Source organism: Calidris pugnax, unplaced genomic scaffold (genome assembly GCF_001431845.1).
Source record: "Calidris pugnax isolate Ruff unplaced genomic scaffold, ASM143184v1 scaffold58, whole genome shotgun sequence".
Lineage (NCBI taxonomy): Eukaryota > Metazoa > Chordata > Aves > Charadriiformes > Scolopacidae > Calidris > Calidris pugnax.
Window position 1 is genome coordinate 9,982,556 of NW_015090868.1, and position 26,096 is coordinate 10,008,651.

At 45.5% G+C, this 26,096-nt stretch overlaps 1 protein-coding gene and 1 long non-coding RNA gene across 2 annotated transcripts in view; both read left to right on the top strand.

Moving 5' to 3' along the window:
- The window catches only part of LOC106890012, an 88,832-nt gene extending 83,028 nt beyond the window's left edge, over nucleotides 1-5,804 (top strand). Inside the window, exon 3 of the long non-coding RNA XR_001412446.1 lies at nucleotides 5,324-5,804. This is a non-coding gene — a long non-coding RNA (uncharacterized LOC106890012). The remainder of the gene's footprint in view (nucleotides 1-5,323) is intronic.
- Nucleotides 5,805-10,109: 4,305 nt separating this feature from the next.
- The window catches only part of VEGFC (vascular endothelial growth factor C), a 109,610-nt gene continuing 93,623 nt past the window's right edge, over nucleotides 10,110-26,096 (top strand). Inside the window, exon 1 of the mRNA XM_014945493.1 lies at nucleotides 10,110-10,361. Coding sequence (XP_014800979.1) covers nucleotides 10,218-10,361 — 144 coding nt within the window. The 5' untranslated portion in view covers nucleotides 10,110-10,217. The remainder of the gene's footprint in view (nucleotides 10,362-26,096) is intronic.

Here is a 26,096-nt window from a genome sequence, read left to right on the forward strand (position 1 = left end):
CTTGAAGGGGGCTCCAGGAGACATGGGGAGGGACTCTGGATCAGGGAGGGGAGCCACAGGACGAGGGAGAAGGGTTTGACACTGAAAGAGGGGAGATTGAGATGAGATGTGGGGAAGAACTTGTTTGGTGTGAGGGTGGTGAGAGCCTGGCCCAGGTTGCCCAGAGAAGCTGTGGCTGCCCCATCCCTGGAGGGGTTCAAGGCCAGGTTGGAGGGGGCTTGGAGCAACCTGGGCTGGTGGGAGGTGTCCCTGCCCAGGGCAGGGGGGTTGGAGCTGGGTGATCTTTGAGGACTCTTCCAACCCAAACCATTCTGTGATTCTATGATTCTGTGTCCTAAAATAAATGCCAAAGAAATGGAGAATGAGTTCCCCTCTGGAAGGGGCCCATTGCTCTTCATTGACTGGAATGACCAACCAGAATAGAACCTTAATTCTGGGAGGACAAAAGGGAGATGAGATCCTCTTTCATTTGTTGTACTCTTTCCGGGTGCGGTTGGTTGTGCTGAATATCTGCCCACACATGACTCCTGCCGAATACAATTGCAATTCTCCTTTTGGATTTCGCATTCTTTGGCCCCGTGTGAGCCAGTGAATGTTGGCATGATGTAAGAGGAATATCAAGTCAACGGTGCCCTTGAGGCATCCTGGCAGTTGCACGAATTTGGGGATTTCTGTGTATTGTGGAGGCTGGAACAAATACAGTTCAACTGATGAACTGAAGAAAAGGTCAAGAAAGAAGAAACACTTTTTTTTTTTTAATCTTTGCATGGTAAAAATCAGTAGAAATTGCCTGTAAACTTCTATTTTTAAGATAAACTATCTTTTTAATGAAAGCAAGCAGTTAAATGTGCTTTGCAATGTCAAACTGACAGCTCTGTTTTGGTAAAATCAAATGCTTTGGCTTTGCATCTTAGGAAGGGGGTGGAGGGGGGGGAAGGAGTTTGCTCATAAGGTCAAGTGTTCAAGCCAACCTGAAAGAATGAGTAGTGTTATAATTACTCCCACTGCTGTGCAAACATCAAGCTGACTGATGAAATGAGCCTTCCTAATTATGAACTTTGATATTGTATATTTAGGGTAAGCTTTTGAAAACTAGTCCCAGCCCTTTTTGACCTTGACTGAGAGTCAAGATGGAACTCAAAATGTTGTTTTACTCCTCCTGGCCCTCAGCATTATTATTTAAAAAGGCATCTGCCACACAGTTTAACTAAACAATAGGTCACACAATGAATATGCAGAAAAAACCCCCTTGAAACTGCTGTACTGCAATGTCTAGACTTTGGGGGGGTAAAAAAAAAAGGGAATAAGCTTTTCCTCCGCAGTTTTAAAACTCAAATGACTTTTCAAGACCTCCTATGGATATTAACAGCCTCGCTATTAATATCACTACATGAATTCATCGCTTTCCCATTCCAGAGCCTTATCCTTTTTGGATAAATCATCAACATACTTGGATAAGAGCAAGACAAGAAAAATTCACTTATAAAAATCAGATGTGATTTGAAAGAAGCCTATTAAAATGTAAAAGGATAAAATTACAATTAATAACTGTTCCTAATTCCCTCTGGCCTCTTTGATGATTTCAGTGCAAAACCATGGACTATCCGGTGAAGTTAAGACTCATTTCAGAACTGTGTGGAAATAAATATCCCTTCAGATTATTTTAATTTTAATTTAATTTTACCAGCTAATGTGCCAGAACACTGAAAATCCACCAGTAAACATGGATTTTCATTATAAGAGATTAGTCAGACTAGGAGTAACCCCAGAACCTATATAAACCTCCCCAGAACCTGGGAGCGCTGGTGGACAAGTTGCCCAGGAGCCAACAATGTGCCCTGGTGGCCAAGAAGGCCAATGGTCTGCTGGGGGGCATTAACAAGACCATGGCCAGCAGGTCAAGGGAGGTCATTCTGCCCCAGTGAGGCCACAGCTGGAGCACTGGGTCCAGTTCTGGGCTCCCCAGTTCAAGACGAACAGGGAACTGCTGGAGAGAGTCCAGCAGAGGTTGTGAAGATGATCAAGGGACTGGAGTATCTCTCTGCTGGGGAAAGGCTGAGGGACCTGTGACTGTTCAGCCTGGAGAAGAGCAAACACAGAGGGGATCTCATCAATGCTGAGCAATATCTAAAGGGTGGGTGGCAAGAGGATGGGGCCAGGCTCTTCTCAGTGGTGCCCAGTGACAGGACAAGGGGCAACGGGCACAAATTGGAACATGGGAAATTCTGTCTCAACATGAGGAAAAACCTCTTTCCTGTGAAGGTGGCGGAGCCCTGGAACAGGCTGCCCAGAGAGGTGGTGGAGTCTCCATCTCTGGAGATCTTCAAACCCCACCTGGACATGTTCCTGTAAGACCTGCTCTGGGTGGACCTGCTCTAGCAGGGAGTTGGACTGGATGATCTCCAGAGGTCCCTTCCACCCCCAACTGTTCTGTGATTCTGTAAAAAGAGCTAGAACACAATTATGACTAACCTGCTGGGGTAACTAGGGAGGAAAAACGAGTTGTGGCTCCTAAAAAAGGTGATGACAAAGCTGGCTTTTTGATCACTCAAAATTTTAAAGTTGAAAAGGTGAACTCTGTGCATCTCTGAAAATTATCTTGAAGTAATAATGCATATTTTGGAGCCTATCTTTTTTTTTTGATTAAGAAAATATCTGCAAATTTTAGCTTTTTTTTTATTTTATATGTTTGTCTCTCTACCTCCTCCTCTATCTGGATCAGCCAGTTACCCTGGGAAGATGCCATCGCCGCAGGGAGTCTTACTAAGAAGCTGGGGTGGTTTTAGTTCTGAATGCACTCAGGCTTATGTTCATTATCAATAGAAGAGATTAGGTTGAGTTCCACAGCTGGAACCTGCTGCTGAAAATGGTCTGGTGACCCACCCTTTGCACTTCAGAGTTTGTAGTTGAAGTGTCCCTGGGGGGTACAGCCGTAGGTTTGTGATGGGATAGGAATTTGGAAAATAGATTAGGCCCAGTGTGTTACCCTCTTTTTGGATCAGTAGTAGCTGCTAAAAACCAGGTTACAAAGAGATAAGTAACCAGAAGGAGGATGATGTGCTTTATGAAGGCTGCTTTGCCCAGTTCTGTGCGTCAGCCAACTGGTCCAAAGGGCTGAAAGTCAAGAGACTGGCCAAAGAAGAGGTTAACCAGTTCTGCTGAAAGGAAGAAACAGTTGAGAACTGGTCTAAGAGCTTCTCATATTGCATAAATTCATTAATGATAAGGGGGGAAATCAGCACTGTTTTCAGTATACCACAGGGAACCGGGATCTGTGGCACCCAGCCTTGAGCCCTTCGGAAAATGAAATTTCCTGGCCAGACAGCGAAGGAAGGAATTACTTGTGGCCTCTGATGCAATCAGCATATCAATGCACCTTTGTTCCTTAATTCTTTGTTATTGCTTTTTTTATTATTTTTATTATTATTATTTTTAGCGGCTTTTGGGAAACGAAAGGGTTGGGGATTTTGAATTCTTACAGATGGTGGCTCCGTACCCTTCTGGTTTTGTGCCTGGGATGTATCCCCAGGTCTGATAGCAACAATAACACTCTTGATTCAGCACAAAACATACAACTTTTTGAAGGGAACATGTTATGGTTTTATTAAGCAATTGTGTAGCAGAGAACAAAACCTTCCTAGTAACCAGGCTAAGCGTTGTGCCAATTTATTCTGTCAGTAATGGCAACTGCCTGACCAAAATTGGTATGGGGGTTTCTTGGTTTGCTTTATCTCATCATTTGTTTTAAAGAATAAATGGATAAATAAAATAAAAAATCTGTTTCTTCATTGTTTTTCTGTGATACGTATCCAAAAGCAGATACATGGCTTTTTGTTTGGGTTTTTTTCTTTTTAAAACAGAATAATTAAATCTAGTTTCAGCGGTGATGGCAATAGCACTCTGTATTCAGTTCATGGTAGATTGTAAAGAATATCTCACAGATTGGATTTGCTGTGTACTCGCTTCCAACCCTATCTGGTGGACTGACTTCCGCTGCAATAATGATGTGTAAAAATAAGTATTTTTGTTATGACTAAGCATACGTGGTCTGAACAGGAGACTAAAAGACAAGAACAAATTTACTTTGTGGTTTGGACCTGAATCAATGAGAAATTGATTCAGTTTCCCTCAAAATATAAGAAACATCCTAATTGGCTCAGGGAAACCATCTGTCTAGACTGTCTATCTGGTTTTGTGTCTCTGAGAGTTGCAATTGAGCATGGTATTTAGGGACAACACATTCCAGAAGTTCACTACCTTGTGTGTCAAGGAAAAAAAACCAAAATCAACAAACCAAAACCCAACCCAAACCCCATCCCAAACCACAACCCTCTCTTCCATCATTTTTAAACTGATCTCCAACTATTTTCAACTATGTGAGAAATGAAGATGGGCCTAAGCAAGAATCTCAAATGTGAATGTCCCCCCCGTTTGGGCATTTTTGGTGTCTGAATCAGATGGGCTGAGGCAAACCCTGACATCCTGAACCTCGGGAGGGAAGTTTCAGCCAAACCTTGTGATAGGTCACTAATGATGCTTTTGCTGACCACAAGGAACCAAAGGCAGTGAATACACCTTCCCTTTGTGACGTTTATAAGTGAGATCTAGCTAGCAAGGTTGGCATAGACAGGCTCGAAATTGGAAATAATTTTGATAAAGTCAAGAAATGACTGGGAAAAAAGGAGGTAGTGGACGCCATTGTGTTGGGAAATGTCGGTGCTCCACTTCTGTTGGAAAAGTCAGATCTAGGACTGCAGGAAAGGGACAATCTGGCTGGATAGAAAATTTTCACAAAATATCCAAGAGTTACAGCTGATTGCAAGCAGAAAATGACCCTGCATAATTGGCAAATGCCATCTGGGAATGGACCTGCAGGGGGATGGGTTGGGGTTTTTCATTCTGCTCAGCCCAGGTCAGGTTTGAAGTACCCTTTTTGGTGCTGGGCATCATCTGTCAAAGAACCCTTGGGTCAGCTAAAGGTTATTCAAGGGACTGTTATATGGATAACAAGAACTTTAGAAAATTAAAAATCCCCCTTGAAATTTTGGAAAAGCTGATCTTCTTTAGCTTAAAACAAGATGTCTAAGGAAGGCTAAGCATTCAAAAATGTAAAAGCTTATTATAAAAAGAGCAGGAGAATTTACTTTGGTAAGGAAAACCAATGAAACAATAAGGAAAAATGAGGATCATAATCAGTAATAACACATTATGCTATTCTGGGCTTGCAAATGAATTTGTCTCAATACTCTTTGACAATTTTTTTTGAAGTTTTAATACCTCAACAATTTGCGTTTGACGGGTTTTGCATATTTTTAATTTCCAGAACAGCCAAAATATTGAAGAGAAGGTTTGAAGCACTGAAGAAAAAGAGGTGGGAAATGCAGCAGAATATATCTGAGTGGAGAAGAGGTATGTAAGAACAAAGTTAGTGAAAACTGTCTATATAGAAATAATTATTTCTGCCATTGTTTTAGCAATCATATGGAAATGTCTCTTGAATCGATTTAGGACTGTTTTGTTCTGATACAACCCAAAATTTTCTATGTGTAATTGCAAGAAAAAAGATTCTGAAGGTACATACCATGATAAGAGTTTGCGTGTGTCATGGTCCTATGCTGTTAAGGCCTAATATGTTTTGTTGAATCTACATTTGTTTATATGGGGACATGGCTTCAGCTATACACAGTTTAGATTGTGCACAGCTTTCTGTTAAGAGGCAGCATAAATTCACCATCAGTCATTTTGTTGTTTATAGTCAGAGGTTATAACAATGAGCATCGTCACTGCACGGAGAGATTAATGAGTTTACAGGATGTTAAACCGCTCTTCTCCACTTACCTTTCCTTGTGTGAGACCTTGGATCACAAGAGAGAAGAAAAACTATGGTAGAGAGAAAGATCCTAATATAAGATAGCTGAATAAAATGTGTCCTGGGGCTTTCTCCTTTCTAGATTTTGGGCAGCTCTAGAGATACGTAATTTGCTTTGGGGAATTCAAACACTTCTCTTGAGATGCCTGTCTGTTTGTGCTGTCCATTTTTGCACCATAATAACCTCTTGTATAGCAGGGGTTGAAAGGGATTTATGTTATTGCACTCATCCAGTCTGTAGCATTGGGAAGTTCTAATGTTGGATGCCAATAATCAGGATTCTGACAGGTTAGAAAGAGGATCCCTGAGAACAAAGAAATCCCAATAATCCTGTAATCCCTGAATATCAAGGGCCAAAGACTAAGGATTCTTGCCTCGTCAATTAATTTTCAAGAGGGACCAATTTTCATATCAAACGAAAGAGAAATTTCTAGATAATAAAAAAGTGCTGGTTACAATGTCAAACACTGCAGAAAATGATTTTGCAGTAGTGATGTCTTTCTCACTGAATTGAAGTTACTCATCCTGGTGATATTTTTAGAGAAAAATGAATGGATAAAGCTACATTTCATGATCCCTGCCTGGAGGTTTGGTGTAGAACAGTTTCCCACAGGTTAAGTTTTACAGTGAAGATACTCGATCGAAGTCAAGGAAAAGATTTCAGTTGCTTTTCATGATCTTCAAGCCACCACTCTTAGATCCTTTTCTAGGATCATGTAAGAAAATATGAAATGAGGCCCTGTACAAAAAGAAAAATATGTTTTTAAATCTCCTTGAGAGGAATGAGGAAGACTGTTATGCACACAAGCAGTAAATCTGCAGTATTCCTAAATGTTTCCATTAAATCATACCTGGTTCATATGTAGAAGAGTGTTTGAGGAGAGAAGTGAGACTACAGCCTGAAATCCACTGCTCCATCCTTTTTTGGTAGCTGCGTGTTCTCTTCCGTAGCACCGGTTACTGGAAGGGGACGAGCGATGTGATAAGAAACGTGTAATAAAACTTGGGATTGAAAGATTCAATTGGCAGCAAATGCACGAGTGAGCAGCTGTTCGAGTAGCTTGGCACTGATCCTGAAATGCCTTTTCCTCCTTTCTTTTTTTTCCCTATACATATCAGCCTCGTTTGCAGTATTTACATAGGATTTTTTAATAGAAAAAAAAAAATCGATATAGATATTTAAGCTGCTGGTCAATACCCACATTTTTTCCCCCATGCTTTGAAGCATTAGAGGAAATATTGGGAGAGTCCTATCTGCAGAGGAACTAAGGACTGAAGCTTACTACAGTGCTGTCATCTTTTGGAAAGGCTCCAGAATGGCTCTGCCACACTCTTTTTTGTTGCTGCGCCTGGGGAACAATGTTTTCTATCTTTGAGGCAGACATTAAATATGAATTCCACTGAAACTCACTCTGTGTGTTGAAACTAAAGCAAACCATGCTACCTGTCATTTCCACTCTTGGACATGCCTCTGTATGTCTATTCAAGAGAAGAAGGCAAAGGAGATTGGTTTGAATCATAGAAGAAAAAAATTAAATATAAGGAGAATGGAAATGACATTCTGCGGAAACATTTAACATTAAAATTTAATTCTAAAATAGGCAAATAGACCAAATTACAATAGTATGCTGATGATTTTTGTTGCTGCTGTAGACTCTTTTCTGTTTCCCAGTCTCAGGTCACATTTCTTACAGTGGTTCCTGTGACTTTCCCCATTTCTGGTGAGTGGTGACGGGACCCAGGGACTGCCCCCCGTTCCAGAGTATATTGGGAATGTGTTGGGGATGAACACGGCGGGTTTGTTTAGGCACAGGAGAGGAATGTGTTTGATGGATCTACATTGCACCAACTTGAACAACACAATGGCATCTGGATCTTTTAAAATTCAATTTTAAAACAACATCAAGAGAATTCATTTACAGCTGGCATCAAAGTTTTCCTTGGTCTGTCAGTGTTAGCTGTCGTTGCCATTGAAACATAACGGGGCAAGATCTAGACCTGCATCTCCCCACTTCTGGGGATGTCTCTTTAGAAGGTCAGTTCACTGCCAGTGTGCTTAGAACTTTGAATAAATTGTCTTGTAGGCTGACTTCTGCTTAATTGGAAGATAAGAGGTGGAATATTAATCATTAGGTGGTGGGGAAAGGCAAGAAGATTTTTAGATCAACAAACCTTTAACTTAGTGATCTTTTATGGGGTGGAAAGAAATACAGCCTGAATTGAGGGAAATCCTAAAGTCACCCAGACCCAATGGAATATTTATTTGTTTGCAAACAGAAGATATAACGTATCAGAGGCTTCAACCACTCCGTTTTAAAGCCCTTGTGATTAGACTGTGACCGGAGGCCCTGCGACTATGATTGCTGCCTTTCAATTATGACACTTCAAACCTGCCGTACCGGGCAGCTGGGGGAAACGCTCTCTTGCATAAAAGCCTTTGATCCCCTGATGGATGTTCTATGAATCGGGTCGGGGGGAAAAAAAGGGACAGAATGAGGGAGCTGGGGAAACAAATAACACAGCCAGCTGATGCTACGATGGCACAGCAGGAGTGGTGTGTTCCATCCCAGTTTGTGATTTAGTTACGGGGAGGCTACTCCTTGCCTGGCACTCAAATACTGAAACAATATTATCTGTGCACGGTTTATCAGGTGGATTTTATTAATGTGCTGCAAAAGAACTTATTTTCTACACCAGCCTGTGCCATTCCTGAGGGATTGTAACGTGTTTAAACTCCAACCAGGAACGCTGTGTTTCTATTTAGAGGGGTTTTGCATCCTGGACTGTGCTCTCTTTAGGCTTTAATCCTATGCTTTGATCCCCAGCGCTGTAAGGGTCCCCTGAAGAACAATAGGCTTCTTAATTTGTGTGCGTTATTTTATATCTTCATAGCTGTTCTGCTTAACTTCTGCCACTGTCTTTGCTTCATCACTTTACTGCGTGGTGACGACGTTAAAAAATTGTTAGTGCTCTAATAATTTTCTAGTAGTTATAAAAATGTTTAAACTGTAGCTCTATTTCAACTTTAGATCTCATTCTGATTGCAAAGGCTGTGATTGCTGCCTAGGAGCAAAATAATTTATTTGTGTATGGACAAGCTGAAATACCATTTTGGTAAGAAATAAATCAAAAGGAAGCGCAGGTACCTAGAGGCCTGCTAGAGACAGCTTTACCCTGAATTAGTTATTCCCAGAGTGTCATTCCTAAAGAAAAAGAGTGGTGTAACACAGAATCACGGAATGGTTTGGGTTGGAAAGGACCTTAAAGATCCTCTAGTTCCAACCCCCTGTCCTGGGCAGGGAGCAGCTGCCAGTCCCTGGCCAAGGGGAGCAGGAATCTGCACCCACCATTGATCTTTTGGTAAAAAGAGGTATAAAAGTGATGCAGAACAACTCGAAAACCTTTCAAACAACCTAAACAGGGATCAGTAATGCTGCTCACATCAAGCAGAAATAACAATAATAGAGGGAAGATGACTTTTTGCCGGGCGGAGATTTGAGCAGGAGGTAGTGCTGCCCCTGTGCCAGCAGCGTGGGATGGCTTTGGGGTTTAATAGTTCAGTTTTGGGTTTCTTTTCTTTTTTTTTTTTTCTTTTTTTGGTAACTTTTAACCACAGTGTAACTGTGTACTCTGTGTGTGTGTGTGTAACTGGCAGGCGGTTCCTACGCTGGTTTAGTTGGGGGTGCGGGGCGATCCGCTCCCTGGAGCGCCGGCGGGAGGAGGAGGAGAACAAGGAGGAAGAGGAGGAGGAGGAGGAAGGCCGCCGCCGGCCCCTCTCGCGGCGCAGGCAGAGGGCGCTTTCGCCATGCGCGGCCCCCGCGCACCCGCTGACAGGCGCCGGAGGGAGCGGGAGGCAGCTCCGGGGACGAGGAGGGCTCCGCGGAGGGAGGCGCGGAGAGACGCGGAGCCGAGCCCCTCGGGCCGACCCCCGCGGGAGGGCGAGGGGAGCTCCCCGGCTGGCGGCAGCTGCCCGCCCGCTCGCCCTCCTTCTCCTTCCCCTCCCTCCTCCTCCTCCTCCTCTCTGCGCTTCCCACCTCCCCTGCTCCCGAGCGAGCGCAGCCTCGGATGTCCGGTTTCCTGGGGGTTTTTTTTACCTGGCAAACTCGGGATAACTTCGGGGGAGAAGTCGCCGAGTTGGGAACTCTCCTGCGGGCGCCCGGGAGCCGCCGCCACCGCCGCATCTTCGCCATCCCGCGGATTTTATTTACTGCCTTGGATATTGCGAGGGGAGGGAGGGAGGGAGAGAGGGAAGGGGTGGGGGGAGAGAGGAGAGAGAGGACGAGAAGGAGCCTGGTAATTTCGCCCGCATTCCTCCCGCCGCCCCGCTCCGCCCTGCCATCTTAGCAGGATGCACTTGCTGGAGCTGCTCTCCCTGGGTTGCTGCCTGGCTGCCGGCGCCGTGCTGCTGGGACCCCGGCAGCCCCCGGCCGCCGCCGCCGACCAGTCCGGTCAGGGCTACTACGAGGAGGAGCCCGACGCGGGGGAGACGAAGGTAAGTCCCCTCTCCCCGCCGCCCGCCTCCTCCGCTCCGCTCCTGCCGCCCGCCGGGGGCTGCCCGCCGGGGAGCGCTCCCGGGCCCGGGTCCCATCCCGGTCCGGGTCCTCATCCCGGTCCCTGCTCCCGGTCCGGGTCTCGGGTCCCGGTTCGCATCCCGGTCCGGGTGCTGGTTTCGGTTCCCATCTCGGTCCGGGTCCCGGATCCCGGTCCCTGCTCCCGGTCCGGGTCCCGGTTCCCGTCCCGGTGTGGGTCCGGGTCCTCATCCCGGTCCGGGTCCTTATCCCGGTCCCTGCTCCCGGTCCAGGTCCCGGATCCCGGTTCCCATCTCGGTCCGGGTCCTCATCCCGGTCCCTGCTCCCGGGTCCCGGTTCCCATCCCGGTCCAGGTCCTCATCCGGTCCCTGCTCCTGGTCCGGGTCCCGGTTCCCATCTCGGTCCGGGTCCTTATCCGGGTCCCGGATCCCGGTCCCTGCTCCCGGTCCGGGTCCCGGTTCCCATCCCGGTCCGGCTCCCTGGCTCTGGTCCTTTCCGCGGTCTGGCTCCCTGGTACCGGTCCCTATCCCGGTCCCGACTCGCGTTCCCCGACCCCAGTCTGGGTTCCTGGCCCCGGTCCCCATCCCGCTCTGGGTCCCGTCCCGGTCCCTCCGGTCGCAGCGGAGCTGGGAGGGGGCAGCGCCCCGCCGGGATGGGGGGGTTCCCCGGGGCCAGCCCCGCTGCGGGGGGACAGGGTGACAGCGCAGCCCGGGCCCGGCCGTGTGTCCCTCGGTGCTGCGGGTGGCGGTGCCGCCGGAGCCTCCCCTTCTGCCCGGCCGCAGGGGGAAGGTTGGGCTTAAATTGGCAGAATCCGGTGAGAAACGCTCACAATTCGGTGTTAGTTTTTCGCCGGCGCTGGGAGTTGGGCTCCGCGGGGTGCGGCGGGGCTGGTAGCCCTGGCTCCGCGGGTCGCGGTGTGGCGGGCACACGCGGGTGCGTGGCTGTGGGAGTGTGTGAGTAGGGGGGGAGCCCTGTGATGGGTCCGGAACAGCCCTTACCCTCCTCTCCGTGTTTGGAGGATTTCTGACACACACACTGAAAGCCATCACGACCCAGCTCATTGATTATTCATTTCAGTAAGGGGCGGGGAGAGAAGTGTCTGGATTAAAAATTAACCTGATATTCTGATCATCTTTTATTTTTTTTCCTATGCTGTTTGGTATACTGCCTAGAAATTGGGGAGGTTTTACTGTAACTACATTGGAAGTCAAGTTTTGCTAGCGTACGCCAGCTGTACTTGTTTCAGCTGTTCAGACTCTGGTGGAACCATCTGTTGTTCACACAAATCCATGCTTTTCAAATAACATTCTGCCCTGAAAAGGTTCTCCTGTGCTCTCCAACACCGACTGTACTGGAGTCTCTTCCCCAGTACCCTAATTGCAGCCGAACGCTTACGTCGTGCTGTTCTGTGTGTTAGTCTGCTGGCAGCATTGTTTAAATGTTTGTCAAATATTTTTCAAAGGTGAGTATTTAAAAATAGGAAAGCGAAATGGGTTCAGCTGGTCTCTCTTATCACTTGGACTATTTATAAAAAAAAATGCAAAACTTAGTGAAGGGTAAAAATACCTCAGCTCTTTCCAGCCCGTGACTGCAAGGCAGTTATTTACTGGGGGAGACTGGTGTTTGGGAGCCTCAGAATGCTGGAAATGTAGAAGGAATAAGGCCAGGTTGGAGGGAGCTTGGAGCAACCTGGTGTGGTGGGAGGTGTCCCTGCCCAGGGCAGGGGGTTGGGACTCAATGGTCTTTGAGGTCCCTTCCAACCCAAACCATCCTGTGATTCTGTGGAGCATGGTCCATGCTTTGTACAGCTGGCAGTGAGGATGTTCTCCGGAGTGATGCTGTGCATCCTCATACATGTGTTGGGGATGGTCACTCTGCTTCTTGGAGGAACCTCCGGGTCCATGCTTTGTACAGCTGGAAGTGAGGATGTTCTCTGGAGAGATGCTGTGTGTCCTCCTACACATGTTGGGGACGGTCACTCTGCTTCTTGGAGGAACCTCCGGGTCTTTGGGAGCTGCCCTCGCACTGTGTAGAAGCACAAGTGCTCCCTGGAAAAAGGGGGAACTGTCAGGAAACCAAAGGAAGGGAGGTCAAGAGAGCAGGAAGGGAGTGGGACGGCGTGTGTTAAGCGGTTGCGTTAGCAGGAAAATGTCCTACTGGTGAGTAGTGGAGAGAGGGAGAGGATGACTCTGGATCCAAGAGGACTTAGTCATGTTGGAAGCCTTTGGTTGTGAGTGTGCTGCTTTTGCTGGAGCTGTTGGAGTGAGTGAGTGAGTGCTCTGCGGATGAGAGAATGCTGAGACGAGCATCTGAAGCAATTATGAAAGGATTAAATAAGTAAACTGTAAGTAATTGTTTCAAGGAAAATATGATTATACTGTCGGAAAAAAAAAAAAGAGTAATCTGCTTGAACTTTCTTAACTTCACTGAAAAATGCGGGATCACTCGAGTGTGTGTTCATAGATGTTATGTTTCCTCTGTTTTTCCTTGCCACCCCCCTGCTGCATATCCCACCCATGCCAAAGTGCGGGTCAGATGGCCTTTTGGGTCGAATTACGCAATATTTTTGTTTTTCTTTGCTCCTATTTTAAGGAACGTTTTTTAAAAAAGCGGGGCTGAAGCTGCGGGTGCTGCAGGGCAGGAGGAGCAGGCGGGCAGGCCAGGAGGGTGTCATGGTTTGGGGCAGGTGAATAGGTGCTGGTCTCACCCTGGGGATCTGCAGCAGCCTGGGAGCCCTACGGATATAAATAGTAGTAATTCTTCATACCCAGCTCCTGCAAGGGCATGTCCTGCAGCAAACGGGCACTGATAAGCTTGTGCAATGCTGCCTCCCCCCTTTTTCTTTTTTTTTTTCTTCCAGCCTAGGGGTAAAGTTCATTATTTAACGAGCTTACAGGGCCCAGATTAATGCATTTCAGCTGAAGTGGCTGCTGGGCGGGCTGGGGAGGAATCCTGCCCTACGTCACCTCTTTGGGGTTTCCTGCAGCACAGGGGGTTCCCCCGATGAGGGGATGCCCACCTTGCAGCCACAATGGGCTCCCTCTCCCCGTCTGGAGAAGGCAAGTGGGAATTTGGGTTCTCCAAAATTCATCCTGCTTAAGGTGGGAAGGGGGAATTGACTCCACTCCCGGAGTATGGATGGGAGCAGGGATGCTTGGAGCAGCCCAGCAAGGAGAGGGTGAGCAGTCAGGCAGCACTGGGGACTTGAAACTTTGGCTCTTTCTACCATCTGGGAATATTTAAATAACTCTTATAATGCGTTTAGTCTTTTGGTCTTGTTCCTTACGTGCTTTTGAATTGGGACCATGCAACGAGTATGTGCTCTCTACCCAGGAGGGCAAAGTATTTTAGTAAATAAATAAATATTTTCTTATTGTTTCTTTGTTGAAAGTTCTAAAATGAACCGGAGGGGAAATCTACGCACAAATTAAACTTCTTAGATTCTGACAGCAGCATGTGCCTGGGCTGTATGAATGGTCCTAGGGGTAGCAATAGCAGGTGCAGGTTATTATGGTGCCAGTACTGGTAATGGTAACGCTAACTGGGAAGCAGCCCCGCCGCTGGGAGGGTTTGCTGTGGCTGCACCTTCCTTTTGTTGCGTGGTCCAACCTCTGGGGTTACGTGACTCCACAAAAGCGACGCTGCTCAGGTGGCCTCTGTGGCTTTAGGAGGTTTAAAACTGTATTTTTCCAAGGCTTCCAACCAAAATCATTCCGTGATTCCTGGTTTTGTATTGGAATGGGAATATTAAATGGAAAAGTATCTGCCTGTTCTAAAGTGCAGCCCTGGCAGTGGCACTGGGGCCTCGTTAGACAGACAGCAATTAAGTACAGGGCAGTCCTTGCGCTGTGATTTGCTTTTTGCGATGAAAATAGGTGTGCTTACTTGAGCTCCATTTATCTCGGGTGCTACCTCAGCTGAGAGACACCTTTTAATTACTATTCTTTTAAATCTGACCTAATAACAAATGGCTAAGAGAGTTTACATACAACACGGTGGTGTGGGAGGGGAGGAAAAGCAGCGGGATAGTTTCTGGGGTTTCCTCCTGTCGCTGGATCTGGGGGGTGTAACCTCAAAGCCAGTGGGGTTTCTGGCCAGCTCCAGCCACTGACACTCTGTCCCTGCTGAGACACCGGGCTGGGGGGGTTTCCCCTCCAAAACCAAGCACCAAGCTCCCTCCCGGTACTCCACCAGCCCTAACCCCAGCGGGCAGGGAGGATGTTATTTTTTCTGCTCTTGCTGTTTTGTCTGCTGTGACTTCTGCTTTTCACGTGTGTGTGTAGCCACCCTTTTTTTTTTTCAGACCTTTTTTTTCCCCTCCTGTTTTCTAAGCACGGTTTGTATCCACTACAATGGGGTGAGCATGTAATAGGACCTCTTCTGAAGACCAAGCAATGCTTCTGCAAACATAATTATTAAACCCTCTGTGCGAGCAGAGGGCAATACTAAGCCCCCAGAGCTCCTGGTTGGTGGTGTAGGTATGTGCATTCCTGGGTCTCCTGTGTGAGGGATTTTAGGGGATTGCTGCTGACAAATCACTGCGCTTCTGAAGGGTCTCCAGAAGCTTTGGGGATCACTGTAACCACCTGCAGCGTGTGGAGGCTTTGCAGAAACATCCCCTCAAATATAGTATTTTTACGCTCAGTGTGTGTTTAAACTCTTGCTTGTTCTTCAAGGGTGTGTGTCTGCTTCTTTTAGTAAAAAAAACCTTGCTCTTCAGGCTGTTGTAGGTGAGAGTGATGGAAAAAATCCTCTCCCATTGATACCCCTCATCCAGGGTAGGACATCTGTCTCACAACCTCTTGTTCAGCTGCTTGAGTGTGGTCAGTGATTCATTAAAACAAAATGTTTGGAACAAAAGAGAATCCAACTGGAGTCAGCCTGGTATCCTATCAAGTTATAATATCCTTGTTTAATGTAAAAAATGTGCTACAGCTGTTTGTAGAATGAATTATAAGAAATTCCAAGCAAGATTGTAAGAGCTCACATCTTCCAAGTAACAAAGTCTGAGTTGCTTTGAGGAGTTTTATGTTTGGGAAGGTGTTGAGTTTTGTTTAGTGAGTAGGATAAGCGTGGTGGTTTCCATTATCTATTATAAACTTTCAGTACGTTCCCACCCCCACCCCCCTTAATTCCACCTTGCTTCTACCCCGAGTGACACGTAGTACCCTCCACACAGACGTGAATCTGCTTCAAAGGCACTAATGGCTGCATAAATTGCACCAGAATTTTAATTTAAAACATGGATAGCTTGGGGGGACCGCGAGGGATTGCTTGTTTGAATTCCTATTGTATATGAATTTGTCAACTCGTTTTCCTTGGTTTGTGTTTATCTGTCACCAGAAGTTTTTCTGATGACTTAATATTTAGGCATTACTGTACTTTTTCCCCTCTTTGTTGCATTTTATTTAGCTAGGAAATAGCTAAACTGTAAGTCACTTATTCTTCTACTCTTCCATTGTAATCACTGTAGATCAATCCCTCAAGCTCTTTAGTAATTTGGTTTTTCTTTGGACATTTCCTGATGTGTAAGATGGCTGTAACTCCTTACAAATATGAAAGTGGAGAAGGCACAGGACAAACACCTTCTGATAACTGAAGGGGAAAAAAAAATAGTAGTAGTTGGTATATTTTGACTACATTGTAGTTTTTGCTGAATTCTGTTCAGGGTGAATGTATTACCCTCCTCGATGCGATACATCTTCTGCAGAAAATTTTTGGGGTCCTGATGGTGGTTAATGTCAATGAAAACTGATTGCTTGGGGAAGTTAATGACATAAAGGGGAGACCTTATTGCTCTCTCCAACTCCCTGAAAGGAGGGGGTAGAGAGGTGGGGGTCGGTCTCTTCTCCCAAGTCACAGGCGACAGGACGAGAGGAAATGGCCTCAAGTTGCGCCGGGGGAGGTTCAGGCTGGATATTAGGACCGATTTTTTCACTGAAAGTGTTCTCAGCCATTGGAATGGGCTGCCCAGGGAGGTGGTTGAGGCCCCATCCCTGGAGGTGTTCAGAAGACGGGTTGATGTAGTGCTGGGAGGTATGGTTTAGTGATGATGCTTCTTGTTTGTTGTGTGGGTGTCTATTTTTGTCAGTTAGGTTGACGGTTGGACAAGATGATCTTTGAGGTCCCTTCCAACCTAGAAGATTCTGTGATTCTGTAAATTTTCAGGGTGACATTATCAGCGCCATCACCCTGAACCCTGCAGTGCTCCATACTGTTTACCTAATGGCTTCTTCCTCTTGGTGAGGATTTTCAAACAGTCTGACCGTGAGGATGCAGCTTAAAACCCGTCGAAGCTGTTTTGTGTCCTGTTCCTCACTGAAGAGAGAGGGACATTTTATCCTGGAAAAGGGGAAATACTGGCAAAGAATAGGACAGTTCTTGGAAGGCACCAGAGGGCTTCTGGGGAGCAGGGGACACGGTGTTCCTCTCTGCTATCCCACCTGCAGAATCCCCTGTGTTATTCCTACCTGCTTGTGGCAGCGTTGGGAAATAAATCATTTCAGGAATCAGTTGTCATCTGGAGCAAAATCCTTTACACCATGCAATGGCTTAACTCTGACTTTTCTTACCCAAGAATTGTGCTCCATTGACAGAGAGAAGGGAGGAATTCAGCAGAAGGGATTTCTTCTGAGAACAGCCACAGTGATTGGCTATTTCCTCTTTTTTTTTTTTTTTTCCAAAGGAGATCTGTAGCAACCACCCACTGCATGTGTCAAAATTTCAGTAGATATCCTACTAAAGATCTTTCAGAAGAAACCAAACTACTGTCGCTGTCCTTTGACTTCCTTTGCCTGTGGAATTCAGCAGACCAAAGGTGTTTGTGGTGAACTGCTCCAGCTGTCCAGAATGTACTGGCTGCATCCGTCACAATGTTAAGAGCCAGGAGAAAAACTGGCCAAGTGAAGGTGGACACCTTAGCTCCTCTCTGCTTACTCATGTTTGTGTAGACAATGAAAGGTAATTTGAAATGTAAATGAAAATGTGACTCAAGTTTGAGCCATTCACCCCTTTCCAAATAGGGTGCTAATGCTCATTGCCCTGCAAGTATGGCATCCATACTTAAAGATCATGAGAAGATCAGTCAAGTTGCCCAGGAGCCAACAGTGTGCCCTTGTGGCCAAGAAGGCCAGTGGTCTGCTGGGGGCATTAACAAGACCGTGGCCAGCAGGTTGAGGGAGGTCATCCTTCCCCTCTGCTCTGCCTTGGTGAGGCCACATCTGGAGCACTGGGTCCAGTTCTGGGCTCCCCAGTTCAAGACGAACAGGGAACTGCTGGAGAGAGACCAGCAGAGACTCTGAAGATGGTCAAGGGACTGGAACATCTCTCTGCTGGGGAAAGGCTGAGGGACCTGGGGCTGTTCAGCCTGGAGAAGAGCAGACTGAGAGGGGATCTCATCAATGCTGAGCTATCTAAAGGGTGGATGGTAAGAGGATGGGGCCGTGAAGTTGATCAAGGGACTGGAACATCTCTCTGCTGGGGAAAGGCTGAGGGACCTGGGGCTGTTCAGCCTGGAGAAGAGCAGACTGAGAGGGGATCTCATCAATGCTGAGCTATCTAAAGGGTGGATGGTAAGAGGATGGGGCCAGACCCTTCTCAGTGGTGCCTGGGGACAGGACAAGGGGCAACAGGCATAAACTGGAACACGGGAAATTCTGTCTGAACATGAGGAAAAACTTCTTTCCTGTGACGGTGGCAGAGTCCTGGAACAGGCTGCCCAAAGAGGTGGTGGAGTCTCCTTCTCTGGAGACATGTCTTCAAAACCCACCTGGACATGTTCCTGTCCCTGTTCGTGTTCCTGTCCAGCTGCTGTGGGTGACCCTGCTCTAGCAGGGGGTTTGGACTGGGTGATCTCCAGAGTCCTCTGGGTGACCCTGCTCTAGCAGGGAGTTTGAACTGGGTGATCTCCAGAGATCCCTTCCAGCACCACTCTGTGTTTCTGTGAAGAAAAGCTAGTGGTTGTTTGAGGTGTACTGTCCATAGATGGTGGGATCCATGTTCCTGTTCTGCAAACTGGAATCCCAATCCTATGGGATTCTTGCTGAGGAAGCAGTGCAAGGGTGGCGTGCACGAGGTCACACTGTGAGCTGGGAACCTGCTCTCCTGGTCATGGAGCTCCTGAGCACCAAGACTGAGATATGTGGGCTGGAATTTACACTTAAATGGGCTTGAACGAAGTTGAGCTGCAGGAATTGTCCATGTAGGTGGTCTTTGTGCTATATGCACATTAGAGAAACTTAACGTTGAGAAAGAAGAAAAAAGAAAAAAAAACTGAAGAGTTTAAAATATGAGGAAAGCCTGAGAAGTGAAAAAAACTGAAAGGAAAATCTTTGTTTGAACAACTTTGGTTTTGTTAGTTCCTTAAGGAAAAAAAGGGAGAGCATTTTTTGTCACAAGTCTTGAATGTCTTTTTGAGATGGTTTAAAAGAAAACCCCAACCACAAACCTATTTTCTTTGAAAATGTTGCCTTTGGAGTTCTGAGAATTCACCGCAGTCTTGACCTGTCATTCTTTTTGACTAACAACTGCTAAGTACTGCAAACTCGGCTTTGTGGCCGCCGTGAACTGGAGATTAGGAGATACCACAAAAGCACGTTTCACTGGAAGTCAAAGGAATTGGGTGTATTTTGTGCCTCTAAAAGGCTTGTTCCCTCTTTGGTGTACTACCAAGGAGCAAATCTCTGCTTGTGTGCACACTCACTATTACTTATTATCATCACTCCTGCTATTTCTTCTTAGAAATAATTCAGAAGAGGAAAATTATGTAACTTAATAATTCCACTTATATGTATTTGTAACTGGCAGCAGAGAGACTTGACAGAAATATGAATGCAAGAGTACTAGGACTTTTGGTGGAGACATGGAATTGCTATTTATGGTGAGATTAGCAGTATAATCAGCTGCCCAAGGAAACTAAGAGCTAAACTTGTGAGGCAGGACCTGCTTGACATTTGTCCCTCACCCAGGGACAGATGTTTCCCAGTTAAAGCGGAGCCGATGACTTCCTCTTCGCCCCACCCGCGCCCCAGAAAATCTTGCGTAACCAAGTCCTGCTGGTACAAACGTGACCATTCACGTCATTTCCTTTTTATTCATGGATGTCAGGGCAACTCATGTTAAGATTTCATTATCTCTTCACCATAAAGATTTTTAAAATTTTATTTCCTTTATATCCCTACATAGAAATATTCTGTGATTTGGAGGAAATGGGTCAATCTTGTTAATAATCAGCAGGCTCACGCTGTTCAATCACTGTAGCTTCAGTAAACACGGAGAAGTGTTTCTTCCAGGAAGGAAGATAGTGATGGACAATTATTTTGTCTCTCCAGTTGGGTGTTTCTGGCTGGTGGAGAAGAGCAAAATGCTTGTTCAGTTGAAAATACCAAGAACCTTGTTGTACAGAGCACAGCTTTTAGGAGAACGTAACAGCCCACTAAATGTTCCATTGACGTGACTGAATGTGGCAGGTATTGCCCTGTTTCCTTTCTAAAGTTTCTTGGTCTTTCATGGAGGTTTCATCAAAACTACCAGGTGGCAGAAACCAAGAGGTTAGGCCCAAAATCAAACTGCCTGAGGGTCTCCTTGCTCACTAGCTGGAACGTTAGTGGTACTTAGAGTTTGTTACTTCTGCCTGGTGTTCCCAGGTGCACCTCAAGACATAGAGTCAGAGAATCATATGATGGTTTGGGTTGGAAGGGACCCTAAAGCCCCCCCAGTGCCACCCCCTGCCCTGGGCAGGGCCACCTCCCACCAGACCAGGTTGCTCCAAGCCCCCTCCAACCTGGTCTTGAACCCCTCCAGGGATGGGGCAGCCACAGCTTCTCTGGGCAACCTGGGCCAGGCTCTCAGCACCCTCAGTGTAAAACATTTCCTCTGCAGATCTGATCTCAATCTCCCCACTTTCAGTTTAAAACTGTTCCCCTACGTCCTGATCAAGAGTCCCTCCCCATCTCTGCTGTAGTAGAGATGTTTTTCTTACTGCAGAAGACCTGCCTTTGTCTCTCTGATCATCAACTGTGAAAATGATGAGGATCCTTAAGATTAAGGAAAAACCTGCTGCTTTTTTTTTTTTTTTTTTTTTTCTCCAGCTGGGCCAGCAGGTGATCAAATTGCTAAAAACAAATGGAAGGAGTAAAGAGCTTTAGAGGAGTTCTGAGTACTTTCTTTTGTGAAATATCTGTGGACGGGCTGAAGAGACACCATGATATCAGAGCAGGAAGTAGGAGAAGGAGCAGTGAAGGATTTTCAGAGGGCAGGATCATGCTTCAAAGGAAGGAAGAATTGGGTTGTTCTGTTGCATCAGGTAGAACTAAAGAATTAGGCAGACTCTAAACTGAGCAGTCATTACTAATCTGGATTAATAGCATAAAAAGGCTCTTTGTAGTAATGAAAGTCTTTGAATATCTTACCTAACGGTTTCAGAAAATTAATGAAATTTTCAAATCCTCATCTCTTAAGACAGACAAAATCGAGTTGACACTTTATGTTTAGTTGGCTTATGGCATTAGGGTATTGAAGTCACATAAGAGTAGAGGAACGGCTGTAGCTGGTCAGAGAAAATCCCTGGTTAGCCCTACATGCCATTTTCCACAGTATCTATCACGGGCAACTTTGTTGGATGGCCCCTGCTGCACAGTGTGCCCCAGGATGGCTTGGAGAGTGATGCTGTTGTTGGGAACCTCATGGATACCATCTGTCACACCTTCCCTCCCACACCCTCTTCTTCCCAGTTCCTTCCAGCTGAAGGCTGCCCATTGGCCAAGGACATGTCTTTTCCTGCAGGAAGACAGTGCCCACTGAGTCCTTGTCTCCCAAAAGTTCCTTTTTTCTCCTCTGTCCTGTGGGCTGCCCTGCTTGATTCTCCTGTGGGGGTCTTGTTGTGCGACATCCATCTGATTTGTCCCCAAATCATCCCATGGAAATGGCTTGGGAGACTTGTACTCTGCTTGTTCTGTTTCTTCACCCTTGTGTCTCACAGACCGTGTTGAGGAGAAGCCCCCAAACCCTGGTGTGCAAGCAAGTACCTGCTGCTTGTTCCTTGGCTATCTGGGGGCTTCAGTTGGAAAACCCAACAGCAGGCATCAGATGCTCACAGGATCCACAGGCTCATCACGTTTTTTGTAGTGAGAGGGCAACCATGGCAACATGCACCTGGCTACAGCTGCTCTTCTGGCTCTTCAGTACCTCTTAGTGAGGCTTTTGGCCGGACTTCTTCCCTTTTTATTTATGCCCTCGCCACCCACGGCCCTGCCGAGTTACAGGTCCTACTTGACAACCTCCTTCTGTGTGTAAGAAATGGAAAGTGTCACTATGTGCTTACAGACTGCTGGCAGCAGGGCAGCTTGGGGACTTCCTTGCCTTAAAGGGTGAGAGGCATGTGGGGGGATTATTTTGTTTTCTTTATTTAATTTAATTCAGCTGACTTTCCTCCTACATGTTATCCAGGTGGTTATTGAGCCCACGGAAGCTTTTGACATCACCACCTTTCTCTATCAAGAGGTTTGGCTTTGAGTGGATGTTCTGTTTAATAGTTATAATAGTAAATTGTAAAAAAAAAAAGACCAAACAAGCCCAAAAAATGAAAGAACTGTTCCTTTTGTTTGTCTTGAGCCTGACGTGTTAATTATGTATGAAACTTCCCTGGTCCTTGTCCTGGGTGAGGCAGGGAACAATTCTGTCCATGGCACCTGTGGCTGTATCGAGTCCTCCTCTCCATTGTTCTTTTTCAGGCTAAAGATCCTCCACTGGTGTAACCTGTTTTTGGTAATGAACCTGTTCCTTATGATCAGCCGACTTCAGGCCTTTTTAATTCTCTTTAAGGCTGCAGAACAAGGAGAAGGGAGAGCCAGGATTCCGGATGTGGGACACCCCGCATGGGTGTAGGGACACAATGAGGTTTTGTTCTCTTTCCTTGTAATTCCACTTATATATTTATTTTTAAAATGTGTCTCGATTGGAGAGGATTTTGTAACAAGTCAGATGAGACTGTGATTAAAATGCCTCTTTTAAAGAACTGCCTGTATTTATGCTGAAGAAGGGAAGGCATTTCATAGCTTTTAATACTTCCTCAAATTCACATTCAAGCTGTTCTTAGGGGTCTGTTTCAAGATGACGTATGATTATTTAACCTGTGTGTTCCTTATGCTTTGAATGTGTTTTTCTCCCTGCCAGTGTGTGCAGTGAGAGAGTTAATAGTCATAAACCACGTTATGAACCACGTGCTATATGTTTAATGTCCTTAATCTGTTTCAAGATGACGTATGATTATTTAACCTGTGTGTTCCTTATGGTTTGAATGTGGTTTTCTCCCTGCCAGTGTGCGCAGTGAGAGAGTTAATAGTTATAAACCACGTTATAAACCACGTGCTATATGTTTAATGTCCTTAATGATTATTTTTTTAAAGAAATGAGATGTGCTCTCAAGGTAATCTGTGCAATATGCCAGCAAAGGTTGCTTGTGCCTGTTAACAAGAAGATGTTACTGTCAGGCAGGATTTGTGAGAGGTTGGTGGTGTGCATTAACGAGGTGCCTGTGACTAAGGAAATTCATCAGGAACCTACCCACGCTTGCAAATTTTTTAGATACATGTCAAGCCTAGCCTAAAGCATAAGAATATAAAAAATATCCCATTGGCAGACTAATGGTCTGCCAGGATAAGTGTTTGGCCTCCATCAGTCCCAGCAGAGACATGCTGTGCTCTTTGAGGAGAACATCTGGGTTCTGCAGTTCACTCCCTTTGAACCCTCCTGACACCCACGGTTGTTGGACTGAGGGTGTAGGAGACAGGTCTCTTCCCTTCGCTCTCTGTTTGTGGACATCTTGTCCATGGATTTGTCTAGTTTCATACCAAAGACTGCAGGAGATCCTGAGCTATGGTGCCAGCTTGGGTGCAGTGGAGCTGCTTTGATTTTTGGTGACCTGCAATATCTGTAAAGACTTGCTCTACCCTTAATATTCCCTACTTCTCTATTCTTTGAATCTTGGGTGTTACACAGGTGAAAAGAGTTCTTTTCAGCACTTAGAAAATAAAATTTGCTGTTTATTTTAGGATTTGGGATATATGTCCTGAAATCCTCAAAATCTCTTCTCCAAGAAGAAACATAGATGTGTCATTTAATTCTTTCATACTATGTTTCAGTCAAATACAAATGTGTTTTTATATTTTGACCCGCCACAGGGACTGGTTCAATGTCATGTTTCCCCTGCCCTATTCATTAAGAGGCTGATTTAATTTCCATCTTTAGACCTTTATGACATGTGTGGTGTCTCTTTGCTTGCTGTCTGCCTGTGGTTTTGCCAGCTTTAGGCACTATTTTCCCTATAGGTCAGAATCAAAATCTTTTGCTCTTCTGAGATGTTTCTGGCACCTGGAACCCTTATTATGGACTTATTTGTAGGAAATTCCATCTTCCAAATGCTGCTTGGGGAACAGAAGCTCAGTGCTGAGTAAAAGGGTAAACCAGGAGATCTGGTCTTGCTTCTGATGCCCTACTCCATAGAAAAACATGGAAGGAGTTACAAAAATATTTAGAGGAAGGTGGTGGAGTTGGGTCCTAAATAAATGAGTGACAAATTCACCTTAATTCCTATTCCTCCTCTTCAAGGAGGAGGGAGAAGATAAAGGAATTAAGGGAAACTCTTCAGATAAAGATTATATACTGTGAGCTTTAGTTCCAGTGTTAGCCCCTTAGGAACTTCTGTCTTCTCTTGAAGAAAATTAAGTCATTGCGGGTTTGGATTTACTTTTTCTCCTTTCTTTCTCATCCTTCTTCCTCACGTTCAGCCAGCTTTCCTCTGCCTCACTAGAGAAGTGTCATGTGCTGCTCTGTCAGAGCAATCTGTGCCTCTTTCTGAGTGTCCCACCGAGGCATATATGTTTAAATCCCTATTATTATCTTAAAGATATTATCTAACAAGTGATATGTTGAATAAAATTGAAGTTCTTCTGGTTCATCTGTTTTTTTTCTTCTAAGTATTTGTTCCCTGTTTGTGCCAACCTATTGAATTCTGCTTTTATTCTGCACGTTCTTTATTACAACTGTGAAAACTATATTTAGCTTTGATTTTATTTGCTTTCCTTCCATAAATAACATGCACAATGAATTCCTCAAAATCCCTGTTATGGGCATTGTCATACAGCCCTGGGCTTACAGCCTGTTTGACACATGCTCTTGTAAAGACGTATTTTTATCATCACTGTATATTCTTTAACTTTTCAACTGCCTAATGAGGAGGTTATTAAAAAGAAAGCTTATTCTGAGCAGTGTGCTCGTTAGCTAACTGGTTCCATTAGAATGGGAATTTCCCTTCCACTTCATGAGTTAGTGCAGTGTTGAGGAATTTAAAGTAAGTGCGAAGTCTAAGATGTGAAATTAATTGCTTACCTTATAAAACTTGCACTAATAGCCGAGTAGCAATCTTGAATGACAAATAAAATTAATAAAAATTCATTTTGGTAATCATTAAAGTGGCTGAATTTCAGGCAGAACTACTCTCATCCACTGCTTGCCGATTCTTTTTCCTTCCAGAAAATCAGAATTATTTTGCAACCAGCGTCCTGATACTCTGAAATGGAAATGCTTTAGCTGGATTGCAATATGGGCCAAAAAAACCAAAGAAGAAACACCCTCCCTACTCAGTGATGATCACAACAGTGTGAGAAAGTTCTTCTAGCTCTTTGAGGGCACTATATTTCATTTCAAACTCTGCCAGAGCTGTACCTGGGAAGGACAAGTGATTTTTTTATTTTTTATTTTTTGTAATTTTTTTTGTTACTGAAACTGCAGTGTTTTTACTTAAGAGTTGGCTGCAATAAATTGATTTGCTTGAATGTTTCCAGGGATGGGCCATTTACCATCTCTCTGGCCAACCTGGGCCAGCGTTTCACCACTCTCAATGTAAAAAATGTGTTCCTTAGGGTTCGTCTAAACCTTCCGTCTTTTAGTTTAAAACCATTACCTGTTGTCCTATTGCAACAGGCGATTCTTCTCTCTTCATCTTTCTGATAAGCAGATTTAAATCTGTGTTTTAAATCTGTCTCCAGATCCTTGCTGCTTTCTCTATTCCTTGCTTCTCCCCTTCATCAAACTGTGAGATTCAAAAGCTGTAATGCTTATTTGCTGGGCAAATTTTGCTGAAGATGATAAAGTACGCTCCTGGGGCACCTTCTGTTTTTTCTTTCTCCTCTCATCACTCCAGCTCATAGTTCCCTGTCAGTTTAAGATGCTACAAATCTTCGTAAAGGAGGCTGCGCTGTTTTAATGTGGACAAGAAACAGGCGTTGGGACAGCTCCTCGGCGGAAAAATCAAGCTTCAGGTTAAAGTCTGTCAAAACCTTTGAATAAACAGCTGGAAACAAGGTCTTACAAGTGGGGAAAATTGGAGTAGTTCCAGCTGAAGTTAACTACGTGAACCCATGTAGTTTGGTGCCCAAAGAGCCTTCCTGTTGTCCACCAGCTTGTTTGTCCCCTGCCAGGAGGAGGATGCGGGGATCTGCATGGGGAACTCAGGAACCTTGAAGGACAACTCGTGTGGGAAAGGTGGGAGGGTTGGGGAGGGCTCGGTCAGACCACGTGTTCTGTCTGGTTTACCTCTTGGCTTCACGTGTCCTTCACTTGTCTGCACCAGAGCTGAGGACTGGTGGGAGGGCAGGAAGGAGCAGCCGGGAGTAGGAGCAGTAGGGGTGGGAGGTTCTTTG